Source organism: Gallinula chloropus, assembly GCF_964237585.1.
Source record: "Gallinula chloropus genome assembly, chromosome: 9".
In the NCBI taxonomy this organism is placed as follows: Eukaryota; Metazoa; Chordata; class Aves; order Gruiformes; family Rallidae; genus Gallinula; species Gallinula chloropus.
This window is the reverse complement of record NC_140094.1, coordinates 8,244,964-8,264,181: the sequence shown is the minus strand read 5'-3', so window position 1 is coordinate 8,264,181 and position 19,218 is coordinate 8,244,964. Positions and strand designations below refer to the sequence as shown.

At 41.5% G+C, this 19,218-nt stretch overlaps 1 protein-coding gene across 1 annotated transcript; it reads right to left on the bottom strand.

Annotated features, from left to right (window-relative positions):
* Positions 1-1,535: 1,535 nt before the first annotated feature.
* SEMA6D (semaphorin 6D) lies at positions 1,536-16,281 on the bottom strand (the record flags this gene model as incomplete). Its single annotated transcript, XM_084267980.1, has 18 exons — positions 1,536-5,235; positions 7,246-7,413; positions 9,208-9,264; positions 9,616-9,707; positions 10,511-10,588; positions 10,693-10,833; positions 11,579-11,752; positions 11,834-11,989; positions 12,186-12,317; positions 12,426-12,643; positions 13,420-13,508; positions 13,971-14,090; positions 14,368-14,458; positions 14,675-14,776; positions 14,867-14,929; positions 15,038-15,098; positions 15,687-15,798; positions 16,173-16,281. The coding sequence occupies 18 exons, from the start codon at positions 16,279-16,281 to the stop codon at positions 3,932-3,934; spliced, it is 3,267 nt and encodes a 1,088-aa protein (XP_084124106.1). The 3' UTR covers positions 1,536-3,931.
* Positions 16,282-19,218: the final 2,937 nt, after the last annotated feature.

Genomic DNA, 19,218 nt, shown 5'->3' with positions numbered 1-19,218 from the left:
GACGCTTTCATGTCAAAGGCACGGAGATTTTAAAGAGGAAAAGCAGCACAGGCTCACAGCATATGACAGCTGTATGTGTTTGACTCTTCATTTTGTATCTAAAGCCATCCAAAGGGAAAAATCCCAAACCCACATCAATAGAAATCTAAATTTGAAGAAGTGCATATTGAACCGTGTCGTGGTTTAACCCACAGGAAGCTAAACCAACCCCACAGCCCTGTGCTCACAGCCCACTCAGTGGGAGGGCGGGGAGAATCAGGGGAAAAAAAGATAAAACTTGTGGGCTGAGATACAGTTTAATAGGACAGAAAAGGAAGAAGATGATGATGGTGATGATGATAATGACAACATATACAAAGCAAGTGATGCACAGCACAATTGCTCAGCGGTCGGAGCTGATGCCCAGCTAGTTCCTGAGCTCTGCCACCTCCCAGCCTGGAATATCCCTTTGGCCAGTCTGGGTCAGCTGTCCTGGCCGTGTCGCCTCCCAGGTTCTCCAGTGCCCCACACCCTCTCCTTGGCAGACCGGCATGAGGAGCCGGTAAGTCCTTGACTGCTTGGCAACAACTAAACCACCAGTGTGTTATCCTCACCCTGAATCCAAACCACAGCGCTGTGCCAGCTGCTAGGAAGGAAATAAACTCAGTCGGAACCAGCACAAGCCATTGTAGGTTTGGGATCATTGTAAGCACCGTGATTTTCCCTTTGGATTTTTTTTAGAGTAAGATACAAGTAAGTGCCATTGTATTGTTGTAACATGCACAGTAATTTCATATGATTAATACCTTGACAGTATAATCTCATAAAAAAATTATCCGTTATCTAAAATCAGTTTTTAATTAAAAGAATATATTTGTTTTCTGATGCTAAATTACCCTGCTTATTTTAAAATTACATGTGATGTTGGCACATGCTAAATGCATGTGTAGTTCTGTTGGGCTTTACTGTCTGTCTGAAATGTGAATTTCAATTATGAAGCATTAGTAAGTATTTAGGAATGTCCTGCTATGTAAAGTTGGTAATTAATTTTCCCAGGAATGATCTCTATCTTTTTGTAGCCTACCTTTTAGAAAGAACACACTATCTTGGTATTTTTCTAACCTTAACAAGAAAGGTCTGCAAGAACCAGAGCCCAGCTGAAACCTGGCTCTAGCGCCAATAAAGGCTTCCTACGGGTATATATTGTCAGTCTTCAAATTCAGTGCCTCTTGTTGGCGTGTCATACGAGCAACCCCGACTGTACTACTCCCTCCTACTGCGTGCCAGTCACTTTCACATTTTATATTTAACTCAGGAGGCTGAAAGTCGTCTGCAGACACTTCCTCAAGAACACGCATGTCAACGTGTGGCTGCTCTGGAAATGGAAGGGCTCCTGCACATGCCGCCGGCTGCCTCTGCCAGTCCCCTGTACAGCTGACGAGAGGATGTCTCTGCCTTCACAGAGCTACTGCAGGCAAGCAAAGTTCTCCTCTCCTGTAATCCCAACAACAGTGCACCTAAAACTGACTTCTCCAGTAACGACATTAGACACTCAGTACATTGGAATATTTTATTTTGACTTTACATGCGGTGTTAAAAACCCAAAGAACGTATTATTTACACATCCACAATACAAGTTTACAAGATATCTATACATGTTAAAGTACTCTATAGTATAGAGCAGCTTCATTTAAGGGTTACTTTTTTATGCCGTACCATTAAAAAAGATACAATCTGCGTTTACCTTTGCACAAATGGATAAAGCATCTTTTATTATTAAATTAACAGAATAAGGACTAGGTTGAATGTTAGAAATTTCAACATAAATACTGAGAGAACTCACATTACCATCTACAAGGCAGCACAATGTTACAGGAGGTTATCAGGGTTCACATACATTTATCTTTCGATTTCACACAAGTTTGTATTAATTAATATTTGTAAAGTGAATTCGGATCAGTTTGTGTCTTTTGACAACTGAGTAAATTTTTAATAGTTATTAATCTGTAGTGTTTTAGTTGCAAGATAGAAGTGTTTAGGAAGAGAGATCATTGATTTTTTGGATCCAGAGGTCTCAGGAAATAAATGTCCCTTACAGCCTTACAAGCAAAAAATGACTACTTCTATCCTTTATTCTTTGTTCAGTTACAGAGATCCAGTTTTCAGTGAGTAACCTTTTCTCCCCTTTGAACACGTAATATAAATCTCCACCGTCTCTGAAACCCACTGCAGTTATTTGTCCTGCTAATTCATGAATATTCCTCTGCCATAGTTATTTCTATAGTTATGTTCAATAAACAATGTGGTAGTGTGTAGTTTGCAAGCTAAAATAGCCATCTGTGGTGAACATCAGCTGCAAGTGGATACTGTAAAACCTACTAAATAGCTTACACAACTTTAGCAGGTGTTCCATTACCCTAGAAACCTCATTTGATTTCACATTATAACTGTTTGATCCTTCAGAGAGCTGGAGTGGAATGTTTATCATGGTAAGGTGATTTAATGCTGCTGTCTTCCTGGATTGTAGGCTGCCTTTAGTTACCATTAATTATTCTTGCTTTTTGCCTTTTTTTTCGCTTTTTTGGGTGCTGTTTGGAGGTTTTACAACTGGCACTCAGGAGATATGTGCTATAGTGAGAACACTTGACAGGATTTTTTTTTTTTTTTAGTACTTTTATCATTTGCATGAATAAGGCACAAAATGCACAGATTCAGGTAAACTCACACATACTATTTACAGAATATTGTCATTACCTGCATGACTTTGGAAAAAAAAAACCTTACATTACACAACAAAAACAAATTGATTGCACTACTGTTGAGTTTTCACAGGCTGCTTCTGCCAGGCCAATTAGTGTTTCCTCTTTTTTATTGACAAGAGTCTATCAGCGTGTAGGGCATTATTAAATGCAACAAAAACATAACCTTCTCTAGTTAGTTACACAGGCCTTTGCCAAGTGAATTGATTATTAGCTGCCCTCAATGAGAAGTGAAGGGGCTCAAGTTCACAGTGGCCAGGTACTGGATGGAGGCACTGTGGAAACACAGTAAAACTCCCCGTTCCAGCCCAAAACACTAGATTTGAAATGCACAGCTCTGAATCAATAGCAGCATTACAGAGTTATGAAGAATTAAACGTGTCTGCGCTCTGTCACTGGGAGACTATTTCACCAAGGCGTTACCGTTCAGAGGGCTGGCAGAGACACGCAGTTCGTCCTTTGCTGTCTCCAAACTGAACCCAACGGGCTGCAGAAGGCAGAGTTATCTGTTTGTTCAGTCATGCTCAATGTAAACAATTCCATAGCATAGAAGATGCGATGGGAATCTAAGTACATCCTAGCGTGTACAGTCCACACGCACATCCACACGCACGCACAGCTTTATCTGTGGCACAGAGTGCCACACACGGAGAGAAAAACATAATAATGCTACAGTTGGGCCAGAGACTGAATTCCAGCAAATTGATTATTAACCCAGATATTCTTTGAGACATTACCATTTTCTGACATTTGTGCAAGAGGCAAGGTGAATGCATACATATTAAAACGTTCACATTTAATGGGAAGGACCACGCCTAATGGCAGTCTAAAATGGAACCCATTTTTCAAGTATTTGCTTACTGATTTTTTTTCCCCAAGAACTTTTTTTGTTTAGCTATTTAGAACAGTAAAGTAGCCCCCACCCCGTTGTGCTACATGTCTCCTTAGCTCCAAACAAAAGAAATGTAATGACCAGCACTTTCCTTTGTTTTTTTGTGTGTTTGCTCTTGGCAAGACCAGGAAGTCTTGCCACAGCTACATGTGGCGAGACACAGCTGTTGCTGAAGACAGTTTCTTTGGCCACTTTGTTCTCTGTAATAACAAGCGAGTCTCTGTCTTACGTGTCTACCACAACGTCACCTCACAACCTGTACAGGTCAATGCCACACTCATTTTTTTAGCACAGCCATGTCCTAGTAACTGTATTTGTTCAGTGGTCTGACTGAAGTTGTCTGAGGAACGAATGAGGGTTTTGGTGGCACATCGGGTTTTAAGGAGGGTGTCCGCTTTATCCCTGTACGAGGAAGGGTGCCATTGCTCGTGTAACTGCTTTGCCTGGACAAGGAAGGCTGGAGGTGAACGCTGCCAGGCGTCCCTTGCATGTAGTCCATCTTTGTGCCTGCCGTGGCAGGCATGTACCCCCCACGATTAATACTAGGCTGTCTGGATAACAAAACACCATTTGGTGAGTTTAAGTTTTTAGGAAGGGCAGATATTGAATGCCTTTGTGATGAATTTTTGTGATAACCTCTCTGTCTTTCCAAAGAGGTCATTGGTACTGCAGGAGTGGTGGGAACATCCACTCGTTTTGTGGGGCTGTTTCTCGGAAGAGTCGATGGAGGAGAGTATAAAGATGCCTCCCTGTTGGGAACCTTAGGTGGGATCTCAGACATATTTCCCATTGGATCCAGCATTAAAGTCTGGTGGGCCACTTGAATATCTCCCATAATTGCTTTGGGATTACTAGTAGTTTCATTTAAGTGTTTCAGAAAGTCATTCAGGGTGTTCCTGGAATCAACAGACCTCCTGTGGTCTCTTTTGCTGGATGGTTTTGTGAGTGGGTGATCAATATGTTGCATCTTTTTGTCTGCCTTGTGCGCATTAGAATTGGAGAAAGACGTGTTGTAGTCATGGGTGGCGTTGGGCAGAACGATAGCACTGGGAATATGTCCGTGACTTAGAGGAGAGTGGGGTGGAGGACTGGAAGGAAAAAACTGAGGGCTCTTTAGCGGGGTTTCCTTTCGAGAAGCGTTGAGGTTGCTGTGCGCTTTGTCCGACTGACTCTTCATAGCCTGCAGGGTCTTTTGCTGAAGAACTGGCGTAGATTCAGGAGTTGGAAGTGCAGCTAATTCCGGAGGCTGGCCCCTGTGGTCCATCATCATGGACTTCGTATCACCGTTTGGTGGCAACTCCTTTCTGCTAGTCAACAGGTTCGTGTAAAGTTTGGGTGAATCAATGTTTTGTTGATATTCCTTGACGGGACTGTCAAACAGCCCGTTCAGTTTAGCAAAGCTCCCGCTGGAGTCAGTACAGGACTGGGCCGATTCTGCATCTTTGTGTATTTTCCTGGACTTCCGTACAAACAGATCCCGGTAACAGTAAACGGCCACTCCCGCAATAAAGGCTCCCAGGACAAAAGCCGCAAAGACACAAGTGATTAGGACATTCATATGTACCATTTGGTTGGACTCTCCTGATTGTACTTCCCACCTTACACCTGTAAAAGACATGTGGTATATCGTGAATCTACAGGTACTTCATACGGACGTGTTTCAGAAGGCGGCAGCTTCCCTCAGGGAAGTTAGTAAGTGTCTGTAAGTGCGTGCCCTGTGCCTAGTGCTGGTGGGACTCAGTGGCATCCCACATCCACAGCACTGGTGGATGCAAATAGTTTTATAAACAAAAATGACTCTCTGAGCACTGATCAGTCTCAGTGAAGACTGCCCATTTGCTTTGGTAGCAAAGAATGCTTTTCGAAGCTTCTCTCCTCATCCTATGCTCAGATTAGCCTGTCCCCAAATTTCCTTTACAGCTCACAAATAGGGGCCTGTATGTTATTAACATTAATGATTTCTGCTGGAAAATTGAGGTTAGAAGGTGCTACTGGGCCAGACAGCAATTAATAACTCATGGATGGATTTCTCTCTCCATTTTCTGCCCAATTCATAAATCAGTATCAAAAAAAGAGACAGGACTATGCAAATGTTGTGTAGAACTGTGTAATGTACACACTGCACTGCTATAGCTACGTTAATGTCATAACGGTGTGGAACTTGTACGCCTTGTGTTACATAAACATACATTTTTTGAAGTTCAAATTAAGACATTCTATTAGAGCACTAACTTTTCTTCTTTTTTCAGTCAATAATGAACATACATAAATACTTGCATAATAAAAAACCCAACAACTTGCAAGGTTAAGTTAGAGAATGGTAAAATTTAATTTAGACTAAGAATCTAAATATTGGATTAGTTTTTCACTTGTGCATTAAGAAGCTTCCTTTGACTTTTGAGATTTTTAAAGCAACCACAGACATCTTGCAGCTAAGACAATGTTAGTTTTTAATGAAAGTAATTCTGTTAACTATCCCAAGGGATGTTAAAATGAAAGAGCAAGAGGGATGGAACAGATTCACTTTTGTTAGAGGCAAGGCCTTTGAACATTGTTAATGTTCAGGGTTACGGGTTTTAATGGCACTGTGCAGAAGAAGAAAGAAAACATGAGTAAAGTTCACTAATAGCTACAACACAAGATGTGATTCAGAATCAAGAGCAAATGGTAACAAAAACTTAAAGCAAAATGGAGAACGGCAACAAATCAAAATGAGAAATGCACTGCCAGAATGGCTGATAGGAAACCTGATATGTGTCGGTGAATGGCAATACAACACACATGGGGGTTGGCCGGTGAGATTTCAGCAAATACAGAATTGTGCAAACATGTCTGTCACCTGGCTGTTCTGTGTACTGATCAAGTTTTGGTTACAGGCTTGGAAGCTTCTAGATTCTTTGGTTGACTGCAATAGTCCTACTGATTTAGTGCCTTTGTTGCTATCAGAGCCTACCCAAAGGTTCACTTAGCTGAAAGAATACCCACAGTAGATGAATTACATGCAGAATATGTGTCTCTGTTCAGCTTGAAACCTGCGTGTGTCTATGTACTGAGATCATCTGTAGAATTATGCTTATAGCCAGAGAATAAAAATTCAGCACATCTTTACTCAGATCTGACCCCCACTCCTCAGAAACAAGGTGCTGGCAGAGTTTGGGATATGTCCCACTTAATGCATGGAGCTGTGCTTTGTTTCCTGCTCCCACCCCCCACCAACTGGAAAAACCCACCCCATTAAGCGCTTGTACGCAATCATTCATGAGGACTAACAGTCTTATCTAAACTAGACTGGTTTGAAAGCAAGCACTAAAGGTGCAGGTAACTCAAATGTAGTATTTTAATGTACCTAGAACTCCCACTGATTTGAATGGGAGCTTTGGAGCACCCCGGATAAAAGGCTGAGCTTATTATTTGTGTTTCCCATTATAAGCTCTAGGCAGCACTTTGTACACCAGATAAGTAGGTACGAAAAACATGATTGCACTGTCTGCATATTCACAGGAAATGGGTGTAAAACACAGCCCCACAATCATGGCTGTTACATTTAAGGCTTAGACAATGCTGAGACTATCAGGTTTCCATTCAGCTGCAATGTATTCCCTGGTAAGGCCTTACCCTTTGGGACACCTGATAATGGATCAGAATAATCAGAAGTGTTTGGGTCATCTTGAACTACAAATTTCCGAGAGCCAGTCACTTTAGGTTTCCAGGAACCAATCACTTTAGGTGATATAACTGGGATACTTGCCATTGTGGTAATGGAAGCTGAGGAGAACTCCATGTCTGTGGTGGCAAACAGATTTTTATTAATGTGTATTACAGTCAGGCTTTCCTCACTGTTTCATGGCACATCTAAGCTATAGCTGGAGACAGTATTTAATGGGAATTACAACTCATTGAATAATGTAACCCCCCTAGACTCTGCAGAAGGACAGAGGGCTGATTAAAATCAATGTGTTCAAAAGTTTAAGTACAAAAAACCCCACATTAAAACATCAACAGCTGCTAGCCGAAAGCCAGAGAAGTCAAACATGAGAGCAGTGCAGAAGTTAAGGTAAGCAACTGGCAGAGGTGAAAAGCACAACTTATTTTACTGAATCACTATATTCTTCACTGGAGACAACATACTTGGCTGCCTTTTAAACATCTTTGGAAAAAAAACAAAAAGAAGTTACTTGGAAAGACAGACACTCATGACAGGTTACGCCTGAGAAACCAGCTCCATTAGTGCTATTATGGTATACGGGAACTGCTGAATGAGCCATTTCTACAGGTGGGGATGAAAGGAATGTTTTTAACCTCTATTTTGTAATGCTTCCTACGAAACAATGTTACATAGATTCTGGGTCCTCTGTAGTACATTTGCAGAGCAGAACCACCACAGCCTATGTGAAAATGCATGAGGAGTAAACACATCAAATTGGGTTTAGAATCAAAAGTACTTTGCACACTCAAGTATTTTGTGTTCACTGTCCCAGTAGGTTTAGGCATGAATGGCTTGAAATCTGACTTCAAAAGCACACTTATTCAGGGCTTGAAAATAAGGTTCATCTGTACTCATGTCCACTTTGAAAATCCAGTTGATAAACACTCATGCAAGCAAGGTAGCATTGCCATCTAACACAGTTGTGTTTTGTTTTGCTTTCCTAAGAGATCTCTAACTTACATTATGGGTAAATATTTGTCTCAAACATTACTTCTTGTCAAGTTGTAGAAGTGCAAATATCAGAAACCAAAACGCAGAACAATGTTCTTGTCCTTGCTGCACTCTGACAGATTTAACATACAAATAGGTTATTTTCCTATTTCTCTGTCAAAAATTTGCCCTCAGTTTGAAAGCAGAGACCAAGTTCCAGGAGCAAAAGACTGGAAAATAAGTCTTGCTCCTGTTGAAGTCAACACTGGTTCTGCTTCCAAGTTCAACAGAGGCACACTGGGTCTCCCTGAACCCCAGGGGTTGATGGCGAAAACGCTATTAGAAAAATCCCTGAGGGATGTGAGAAGGATGTGAAAGTCCATCTGGCAACAACGCAGGAAGTTTTTTCCTGAGCCACCTCTGTCTACACAAGTCGTCATTCTGCTACACAGTTTGTGATGTTAAATTTTTCCATTGACACAAACTACTTTAAAACATTTCAAAAATATAAAAATACACATTTTGGAAAATGTGTATTTGTGCAAAAAGCTTGCTGGGGAAGAAGGAAAAGAGGATAGGAGAGGTAAGGAGGAAGATGATGAAATTCTGCCATTCATCTACTAGAGATGACCGATAGGGCATTCACAAATGCATGGCTGGGGATAAAGAGTAAAGCTTAGTGGACTTTCGTGCAGTGAAGATGTCATCTATGTTAATCAGGCTCTTTAATAAAAGATGTCTCAATAAATAATGAGCTGTTAACATGCGGCTACACAGGGTGAAGTGCTGAGTGAGAAGAGTCTGACTATCTTTACCATCAGTGGGAACATGAGTAAAAGCACAAAAATGGAGGACTGGCAAAAGGAAGGAAAAAAGGGCTGAAAATGCTGAACTGAAGGAAAGTAAAGGTCATTAATTCAAAAAAATTAAAAAAAACTAACCAGATGTTGGGTCGCCAAATATTTTGTAATCTGGTGTAGCTGTAGTAGGCAAAATTTCTAAAAGAATTAAAGGAACAAGTAATCAGTAAAAAAGTAACGAAAAGAAAGGAAAAGATCTCAGACCTGAGTAATGGAAAATAAAAAGCTAAAATATTACTGCTTACAAAAAATAAATTCTTCAATACTTTGCTGTAGACCCCAAATAGCGGTAAACTGGTGAAAGAAAGACAAAGCTCTGCCACCCAGGGCTAAAAAGCTGGGCTTTGTGAACATTCACAGCAACACCTGGTGATGTGTTCATCGTGTTACTGAAAAGCTCATCGTAAATTTCACATCCATAAGTAAGTGAGGTGTGGCCACAGACTACAGCTGAGACAGCGGAACCGCGCAGCAGTGGCTGTGCCTTACCGTGGCAGTCCCCAAGCTGCGCTGTGTTGCCGTATTCGACATCTTGTACATAGGCTCCAGTGCTGTGGTTGTATGAAACAAACAAAGAGAACCTGCAATTAACAGTATTAGTAGGGAAACAAATAGTGATTTTTTTGTTTTTCTGGAATCAGCAAATGGAAACAGATACACGAGCAAGTGTATGGCCCAAAAAAATTGTTTTACAAAATGCACGAGTTAGTTAGTTATACCCAGGCTTTAAAACTCTAGATACGTGCTTATGATGGGAAATAGGAAAAAAAACCACCCAACACAGCAGCTTCATCGTATCTTCTACATTGGGCGTGCTCTTGGGTTTAGATACAACCAGCCAATTATGCTAAAGTTTGCACTGGGCTGCTACAAAGCCTCTTTTGAAGATACTGCTGCTAATGCACTGCATATTACAGACTTCATTGTGCAAATGCCTTTGGTATGCATATGTATCACCCAAGCTCCAGCGTGGAGGCAAAATCTTACTCTTTTCCCACTGTGAGTCTTGTGCTTTCATATTTGCAACTGACTGTGCCCTGGCCATGAGCGTGCCTGGAAGGCAATACTGTGTACTGTCCTCTCTGAGCTGCTCGGGTCTGTAGGCAGCAATTTCTTGCCTTCCTGCTTCCAACTGCTCTTCCTACAGGTCTGTTTGTCCTCCCACACATGTATAACTCCCACTGAAAGCAAGTCTTCACCTAGAGATTGCAGAATTAGGTCAGACTGTAGCATCCTGGTCTCTTACATACATAAGCAGCAAAAGCATCCCTAGAAACATGGAGGTTTATTAACTGAGTGCAAGGGAACAGGCACAGGATATGAGCTCATGTGGTCTGTAAAGCATATGTAGAGATGTCAGGCTAATCTGAAAAGCAGTACTTACAGCATGCCTGGTGTCACTCTTCCACATGCCTCGTGTTCTAACCAGCCACAGTATGGGTCTCGTGAAGCAATACATGCCCTTGCAAGAGAAAAACCCCAAAAAATCATGCATTTTTTTTTTACTTCCTTCCCAAGAGATGTTGGTGCCCTTCCTTTAAGGGGAGTTCAGGAATGGGGCCGTACTTTTTACATGAGCCGTGACGCTCACACCGACTCAGAGGAATTCTAATGACGCAGCTGGAGAACGCCACAAACAGAGCATGGTGGTCTCTGTCCAGCTGAAGGGAAATGACTCTTCTGTCCTCCTCGCTCTCAGTGTTACACCTGTGCAGCAAAAATAATGAGAGGCCATTGTTTGAGTAACTGCAGCACTTTGTGCTGTGCTTACACCACAAACATTTTATTTATGTCTGGGTAGACAGTGATGACTCCTTTTACATACAGAAAAGTAACTTAGTGGTCTTCACTGAGTGATTTCTAAAACCTGTGGGTTATCAAATGCCAGCTTCTGGCTCTTATTTACAGCTAGGTGACAATTTCGCTGAACTATGTAGGAGAAAATAAAAATCCAAATCCATTTTCTTTGTTCTCTCAGTCAGCATAACTATCGTGATGGAGCAAGATGGGAGTCCTGCATTGGACACCTGGAGAGTCTAATTGGAATGCTTCCATTCACAGATTCTTTGCACCAGAATAAACAAGTTTAACATTATTAGCTGGAGTTTATAGATTATTGGCGACTCCTGAGAAACCCTCAAGCTAAGCTCTCATCACTCCTTTTTAACTGCAGCAGATAGTGCTGGTGTTTTGTATTCTGTAAGAGGTGTTCTATCTGCAGAAGAATTAGACTGTATCACTGACGTCACTGGAGTGGAATTAGGCTGTTCACTCAACCCATGAAAAACAGCAAGTGACCAAATATTTTCAGGTGACTCACCACGAGGAACACTGTGAAATGACAAACAAGTGGTGATGTTGGTCATAATGAGTCAGGTTTAATTTACAGTGTTTTTTTTTAGCCAGGTACCAAGTGCTAGATGAAGAGCTTAGGTGTTCTGGTAATACTTACTTTGCATGATTATAGGCTTCAATCTCTTCCAGTAATACGCTGTCATTCAAAGAAAAAGGCCTGGTCTTTGCCAAGATTTTAAGTACTACTCCTGCTTCAGAGCCAACAAATATGACTGTGTAGTTCTGGTAGGGTCCAGCAGCATGGTCTACAGCAATTGCTGTCAATCGGTATCTGTTGAGACCAAAAGGTGTATCATTAACAGCCTGTTCTTGTTTTCTTTTTCACATGCATTATATTTGAATGGTGTCATACCTGACACGTGTTTTGGTGAACCAGGGCTCCTCAATGACTGAGGGAACAGCTGAATCCATCAAAGGATGAGATTTGATGAAGGAGAGTGTTTCGTCTGGGAAATCAATGGAGGTTTTGTAAGCCTCTGCTAGGCCGTGTTTTGCACAGCAGCCAGGTCTGAAAGGAGAAGAACATAATTTTCCTCTTGGTATTTCAGTTAATGAGAGAAGGCAGCCTGCTAATGAGCATCCTTATGGCTGAAGTGTAAAGCTCTGCTTTGGTCTTCACCCGACAAGACACTGAAGAGCGCAGCTGACTTAAGGCAGCTCTTTACAAGGACAATATTATGGCATCATGAGTAAGAACCTTTTACCTTGGCTTTGGTACTTTGTCTTCAGGTACAGCTGTCCAAACAGAGTCAGGAGTCTTTTGTTCTTTAAATCTCCCTTTGAAGACTTTCTCAATGTCATCCATGCTGAAAGCACATACTGCTGAACCAGGGATGCTGTAAAATTAGAAAAATAGTTGCAAGAACTCAGACTACAATGGCACCAATCTCAGTGCAAGAGAGAACCAGAGAACTACCTTTGATGTGAGGTTGATCATCTCTCACCTGTTAAGCTGTGTGGTGAATACACCGACAACTGTGGGGACTCCATTGATTTCTATTATGTCTGTGATAGACTGCAGAACATCAAAGTAGAAGAATGAATCCCCAGGAACTGAACAGTTGAGCCGAGCTTTCAGAAAGGATGTCCAATGTTTCTCCAGGACTCTTTGGGACCCCCCCATGTCATTTTTGCATATGCGTGCCACACGGGAATACACAGCCTGCCAAGGGCAAAACCAACATAAGAATGAAAAGAAAAGGGACAGAGACTTGAGAAAGGCAACAACAGTTCTTGTTTCTGAGCTGTTAACCAATCAGCAAAAATAATTCTGTTAAGAGGAAGCTGCCATTTATCTGCATAGAAAGGAGGAAAGCAAACAGTGTTTAGCTCATAGTGCACAGGCATTTTAATGTATCACCAAGCAAATGCAACTCTGCAGCTTGTCCCCACCCTTTTTTCCCCTTCAAAATCATATTGTTAGTGAGATTTAAAGACTTTAATTAACCATGTGTAAAGGATTTAATAATTTATTATAGAATATCCTTCCGTGGTGAGGCATGAGTATTATACTCTGTACAGGCATGACTGAATTATTCAATATCCAGGGACATTAGAGAAACTTCTTTGAAACTCTTCTTTTGTGTTGTTTTCTTTTGTTTCTTTAATAAGCATGAAAAAAACCCTCAGATTTTCCATTACTTGCCACAAGCGTTAAGGCAACAGCAGCACTAAGACAACAGCACTGCTGAAAGATACCTGTAGTGAGCTTGCCTCACAGCACGGCACAGAGAATAAAAACAGCTTTTTGGTGGAAGAAAGCCCTGTTCTATGTCTCTTTTTGTCCTGCTGTAAATGATAATAATGGGAAAACTGTGTGAACTTTGTACTAGTCCCTGCTTGATATAATAAACTGTGCTTGTTACTGGTGCTGCTTTAGGATGATCTTCCTGTTCTACGAGTCGTGGCTACCTGACAGCTTGCTGTGACGATACCCACCTTGCCTAAGTTATTGTGCTCTACAGCAATTTCTCGGAAGAAGAAATAAACGTAGCTCCCGTATTCTATGGCATGGAGGAAGTGTGGTTCTGTAAGGAAGAGGAAGGAGAAGGTTACTTCAAAGAAATACTCCACTGGCTTGTGACACCTACTACACTGTGTGACTTAGCAGCTCCTCCACAGGTCCACACCAGCTAACGGGAGCTCCAGCCTTCCAGACACTTGCGGATGTTCAAATACGGGTGCACTGGAGCTTAAATGAACTCGAAGTCTTTAATGTTGGCTAATGGACTGTAAAAGGGCCTCACAGAAATTGCATTTCAGCTGAGGTACTTTGTTACTGTGGATTCAACCACTAATGTCTTTTAACAAGAATTTTGCTTTCTTTGTATTAAACTGCTTTTTTTGTTGCAATCACGCTGCACTGAGCGCTGGCTGTATGCTGCCACTTGCAGCCTATGTGTACAGCACGCTGGCTGTGAATTACCTGATCCTCCGGGACACTGAAATTGCGCTTGCCACGTGTATGGGAAAACGCTTCCCCAAATTACCTTTTATCCATTTGGAGTCATACTTTATTGTTCTTAGGGCAGATCCATCCCCCATGCTGCGATAAATAACAGCATCGCTTGCCAGGAAATCTGCTACTGTTGCCGAATACAATTTGCCATCTAAAACGGAAGTTGAAAACGTGGTATTAAGAGGCCTTTAATAATCTACAGAATTCTGACTAGCCTGTGTTCTTCTCCATTTCTTTACTGCCACTCTTCCCCAAATTGCTGTAACCTATTTATTAACAGGTCAGCTTCTAATCCTTCGGAGGCCCTTTAAAAAATTTAAGAGCAGGGGCACCATGACACCTTTAGCTTTCCTGTGCTCGCTTTAAAAGCTCTCTGGCTCCTTTGGTGTCATTAATCATTTAGAGTCATTACAAGCAAACATTCTTACCAGCAAAGAGGGCGACATTGGTTTGTCTGGCATCAAATGGGCATCTTGCCAAACCACTAATTTCCTCCCCATCATACTCTAAGGTATTCAGCTAGAGAAGAAAAATAAATGGGTGATAGTGTCGTTTCTATTTTGTACAGTGGCACAGAAGCGTAACGTTGTTTTTCCACAAAACTTAATTTGGCACATTGGCTTCTGTTGCTCTTTCACCTTGAAGCACTCTCCCACCACAGTGGATGTCTTTGCTCTAGCAGAATTAGTGCAAGCAAACCCAGTAACAAATTCATGACATCTTCAATATTCTTACCCGATAGTATCTGCACATAGGGTTAAATGCGTTTGTTCCACAGACAAACACCATCTCATCATTTCTTGGAACAAAGACTTTAATGAAGTTATGGCATTCATCCTGAAAAGAGAGAAAGATGTATTAATTGCAGACTTAAAGTATGTAATAAACATTAGTGCTGCTTTTCTATATTGCATGTGCTAAACTTACTTTATGTTTGCCTTTCATAGCACAGTTCTCTCTGTCCTGCTGCCTTGATCTCCATGTTAATTTCTGTTAAATCAAACCAGAAAAGAGCATTTAATTTCCTTTCCACCAAAGAATCTTAAAAAAATTAAACCCAAAGAAAATTCTCCCTCACCAGCACCTTTATCTACTCACCTTACTTGGAGTAACTTCAGCTTTTGGAACTTCATTTAAGTTTACAGTGTAAACTTGGTCCCTGTTTGCAAAGAGAAAGAAGCAACAAGTAAATACATTAATTAATTTGCCTTAGTTTTGATAAAATAAATCTATTTTTAAAGCATTGTTAGATCAAAAACTTCAAAGAAATGCTTATGGATTGTCTGTGTTTAGAGAAAGGTTGGTCAGGGGTAACTTGGGGTGGTTTTGAGTTTTACTGGTGTGGTCTTTAGATGGCACCTACAGTGTCCAGCTAGCCAGCTCTGCCTTTCCACTCTGTTGAAGGCTAATCCAGACTGTAAATATTCAAGGGAGTTATCCTCACTTCCTACATCCCTGATGTGTCAGTCCAAGTTTAAAATGATCAGGAGAGGGTTTTATCGGGGCAGTAATATAAAAGAGGGAAAAGAGTATTTGATCATTGGTTTTAGCATAACTACAGTAACTGCAGCCTTCAAATCCAATTTTCATGCACTGGCCATAGATACGGCGCATTTCTCTGGGAAGTCCTCCCCCAATTCTAATTTTTATCATATTCTGCAGATTTTTCTAAATGAATTTTACACATTAATGCAAAACCAGAAGAGAAAAGAATTTTAATCTAATGAACTGAGTGGAGGAAAATTACCTGCCAGCGATATAAAGTGTGTCTCGAATTTTCAACATCAGTTGGAAGTCCAGTCTGTGCTGAGATTCATTGCCTGAAGGGCGTCCTCTAAATACTGGATATTGCCTTGAATCTGCAAGTAAAAATGGGCTACACCATCACTCAGGATTATAGAGCTGAAGAATCAATATATGGCATTGATTAGCTGTATATACTAGGTGTAGAAGGGTTTAAACTAAATTCCTTGAGTAATGTCTTGAATATAAATGAGATAAAGATGGCTAATGTCAGCAAATGTTCTTTTTCCTGGAGTTATTGCTGTATTTCTGATTGCTTTTTTTAAGAAAATGATTAAGTGTTCTATTAAAGATACAAAGCCAGTAAACACATTGCAACTGGAAAGAAACCAGACTCTTCTTTTTTAAACTTCTCAAGGAAAAAAAACCAAACCCAAACCCACCATTCCACCTTTTCCCCAGTGCTTAGCACCACTGGCACGCTACTTACAGTGGTAGTCAACAACATTAATAGGGTCCTCATCTTCAGGGAAGCTGACAGCCCGGCACTGGGACAGACTCATTAGCATCACGGAGGCACAAAGCAGGGGAAGCCTCATGGCTGGTGAAAGATGAGTGCTACCTTTGTGGCAACACTGTTTAACTACCTGGAAAAAAAGAGAACATGCCAGTGAGATTTCAGCAGCACAGGACAATAATTGTGACTCCCTACTGCAGGAAAGGTCTTTTTCTGTTTGTTGTTGACCACTGGCAGCAGTGGACTAAACTGGTGTTTAGGAAAGGCTCCTGCATGTACATTGATGGAAAACTGCTGCGTGACATAGCCCTGGTCAAAGCTGCTCAGGAACATATTGGTGTGTTCTGATTTTTTAGCTGGATTTACAGGCATTTCCAAAGAAGCTGACGACTGTCAGCCCATTTAATTCATGGGAATCACAAACAGAACATGCAGGCTGCTGACCTGGCAAGAAAAATTGTCAAACTTGGGATTAGAATTTTAATTAAACTGCAATCTCTTTCCATCCCCTCTATCACTGACTGTCATCCAATAAAACCCTTTCCCCATAAAATACCTAAATCTTATCCACCAAAAGTCACGACACACACAATCTGTCTGAACATCCATGCCATGTTTTAAAATTACTGCTTGTTTCCAGGCTGTGCCATCATATCACTAACCCTAACAACATGCTCACTGCAGAAGGCATCATGGATGGCTAGGACCAGACACCTGATAATTTGCCTTGTGCAGTGATTTACACGTGTGCAAAGACGTGCAAAAAATGCTGCCTCGCAGTGTGACAGTGCTTGTGACACGCTCTGCAAGGGTTGCAGGAGACTCAAATGTGGCCACAACACTGAACTGAGGTCCTAATTCTATTTGCTACTGTAGAAAGCCAGCTAATGCAGAGTGTGATGGTGGGCTTTGTGTGTTGTGTGCGCTCTATAGATTACGCAGCATGTGTTCTGATAGCACCACAACATCACACAACAAAGCTTTTAAGAGGGGAAGGGAAACAAAACTTCTCCAATTAAACCACAGGGATATTTTAGTGAGCAGAATGTAACTACTCAAGTTGCAATTTGGGTAGGATGCAGGAAAACGCAGCTCAAAGCGAAATGCAATCCTTAATGACCACAAGTGATCTGGGCAGGGGTCATATTTCTCATTAGAAACCTGGCAAATGCAGTACTATTCCCTCCTCCAACCTTTTGGAGGCATTCCTTCAGCCTTGATTCACAGGTCAGAGCTTTGAGGCATCAGCTCAACGCCTTGCAGTTGCTGAAATCGGTTATTAAAGTCTTTGTCTAAACAGAAAAATAGAAGCCTTTCAGTTTTAATGTTTCAAGAATCACTGCAAGATGTTCATGTTGCCTGCACAAAGTGCCCAGGCCTGATGCAGCAAAGCACATAAGTATTAATCATTTAATAATCTGAAAAGCAATTACCCCCCCCCCCCCCCTTCATAACAACACTTAACCTTTCAGCAATGTTTACTGGGGATGATGAAAATACTGTATTTGTTAATTGATACTACAGCTGGCTGGGGCAGGGCTTCTTTCTGCTACAAAGCTGTTGCACTCCCTAAGTTCAGGCTGGCCTGTGAAGAGACCAGTGTAAAGGCTGATAGTATTTGGTGATGGTGGTGGCATCTAAGTGCCTGTCCATTACGGACTGACCTGAAAAAAAAGCATTTTCTAATGTTAATGATATTTCTGTATCTCAGTCCACCAGTCCAGAACGAATGGGCTGTGCTCTTAGTCAAGATTGATGAGTGCAGTGGTTAATAAACACTAATGATTGCTGGCACTTTCCCTCTGCTCTTCCTTGTCCTGACATGGCCTCTTCAGCTGAAGCATCTTGCGTTAAATTACTAATGAGCAAACTTAAAACAAACTGGAATTAATAAACTTAGTCAAATTAGTTCTTTCTTGTGAAAGCACCATTAGAGCAAAGTCCTGCAGCACAGTGGCTCCCAGGCACAGTAACAAATCATTACTGGTTACACAATCCTTTCTTTTTGGGGGGAGTGGGGGTGGTGTCTTTTTTTCAGGAGACGTGGGCTCCAAATTCCAACCCAGTGGTGACCCAGTGAAAGCAGAGGAAGGGGAGGCACCTAAACAGCACCTTGAGTCAGTGCACAGTAACATCTGTTAGGTGCTTAGTGAAAGTCCTCCCTGAAGCCTCGTTTTCTTGGAGAACAAATGAATACAAATTGCCAAAGAGCAAGAAGCTTTCCCAGCCATGTAGGCTTTAGTTAGCATAGAAGACAAGGCTGTTCATGGCCCACACATCATGACTCAAGGAGACCCTGGCCTGGCTGCAAAATGCACACAGCCTACAAGTTGAACGAGTTCTGCTGTTAGCAAGCATGGGCACACATTACATAGTTTCTTCTTCCCTCTCTTTCCTTCCAGTATCCCATGTCTGGAAGGATTCACTCGGGCAACAAATACAAAATTTAAGTGTAACCTGCCTTACAAAAGCAGACAGTGTCTTCTGGACTGGATGATATGGCTACAGAGAGCAAAAGGGCAATTTGCTGTGTATTGGCCAAAACAATTGTGACCTAAAAACAAATTCACTCACAAAACCAAAAAGGAAATGACCCAATGGCAGGTAAACAAAGAGAGTACCAGTTCACTCAATTAGGGTTAAATTTCCAGGGGTATATCATAGTCCCTAAAACACAGCAAAGTTTTGTCAATGTAAAACCACAGGATGTGTCACCCTAGAGATTCCATCCAGAGCAAAACCAAACTGACATTTATGTCTTCCTCAAACACCCCACCCCCACCTCTGAATATACTCCAGAGATGAGCTCTGGGAACATAAAAGGCAGGAATAGTTATGTTCAGCAATCTCCTTTAACTAAACATCACCTGTCACAAGTATCAAAGAAAATGTCTACATCTGCATGAAGCACAGACCTTCATCCTGACAAGAGGAAAAGCAGACAGAAAGCTGGCCTGGATCAGCAAACCACAGGTGATCACCTCTTTCCAGACAGGTAGCAAGGGCAGATTTCTTTGTC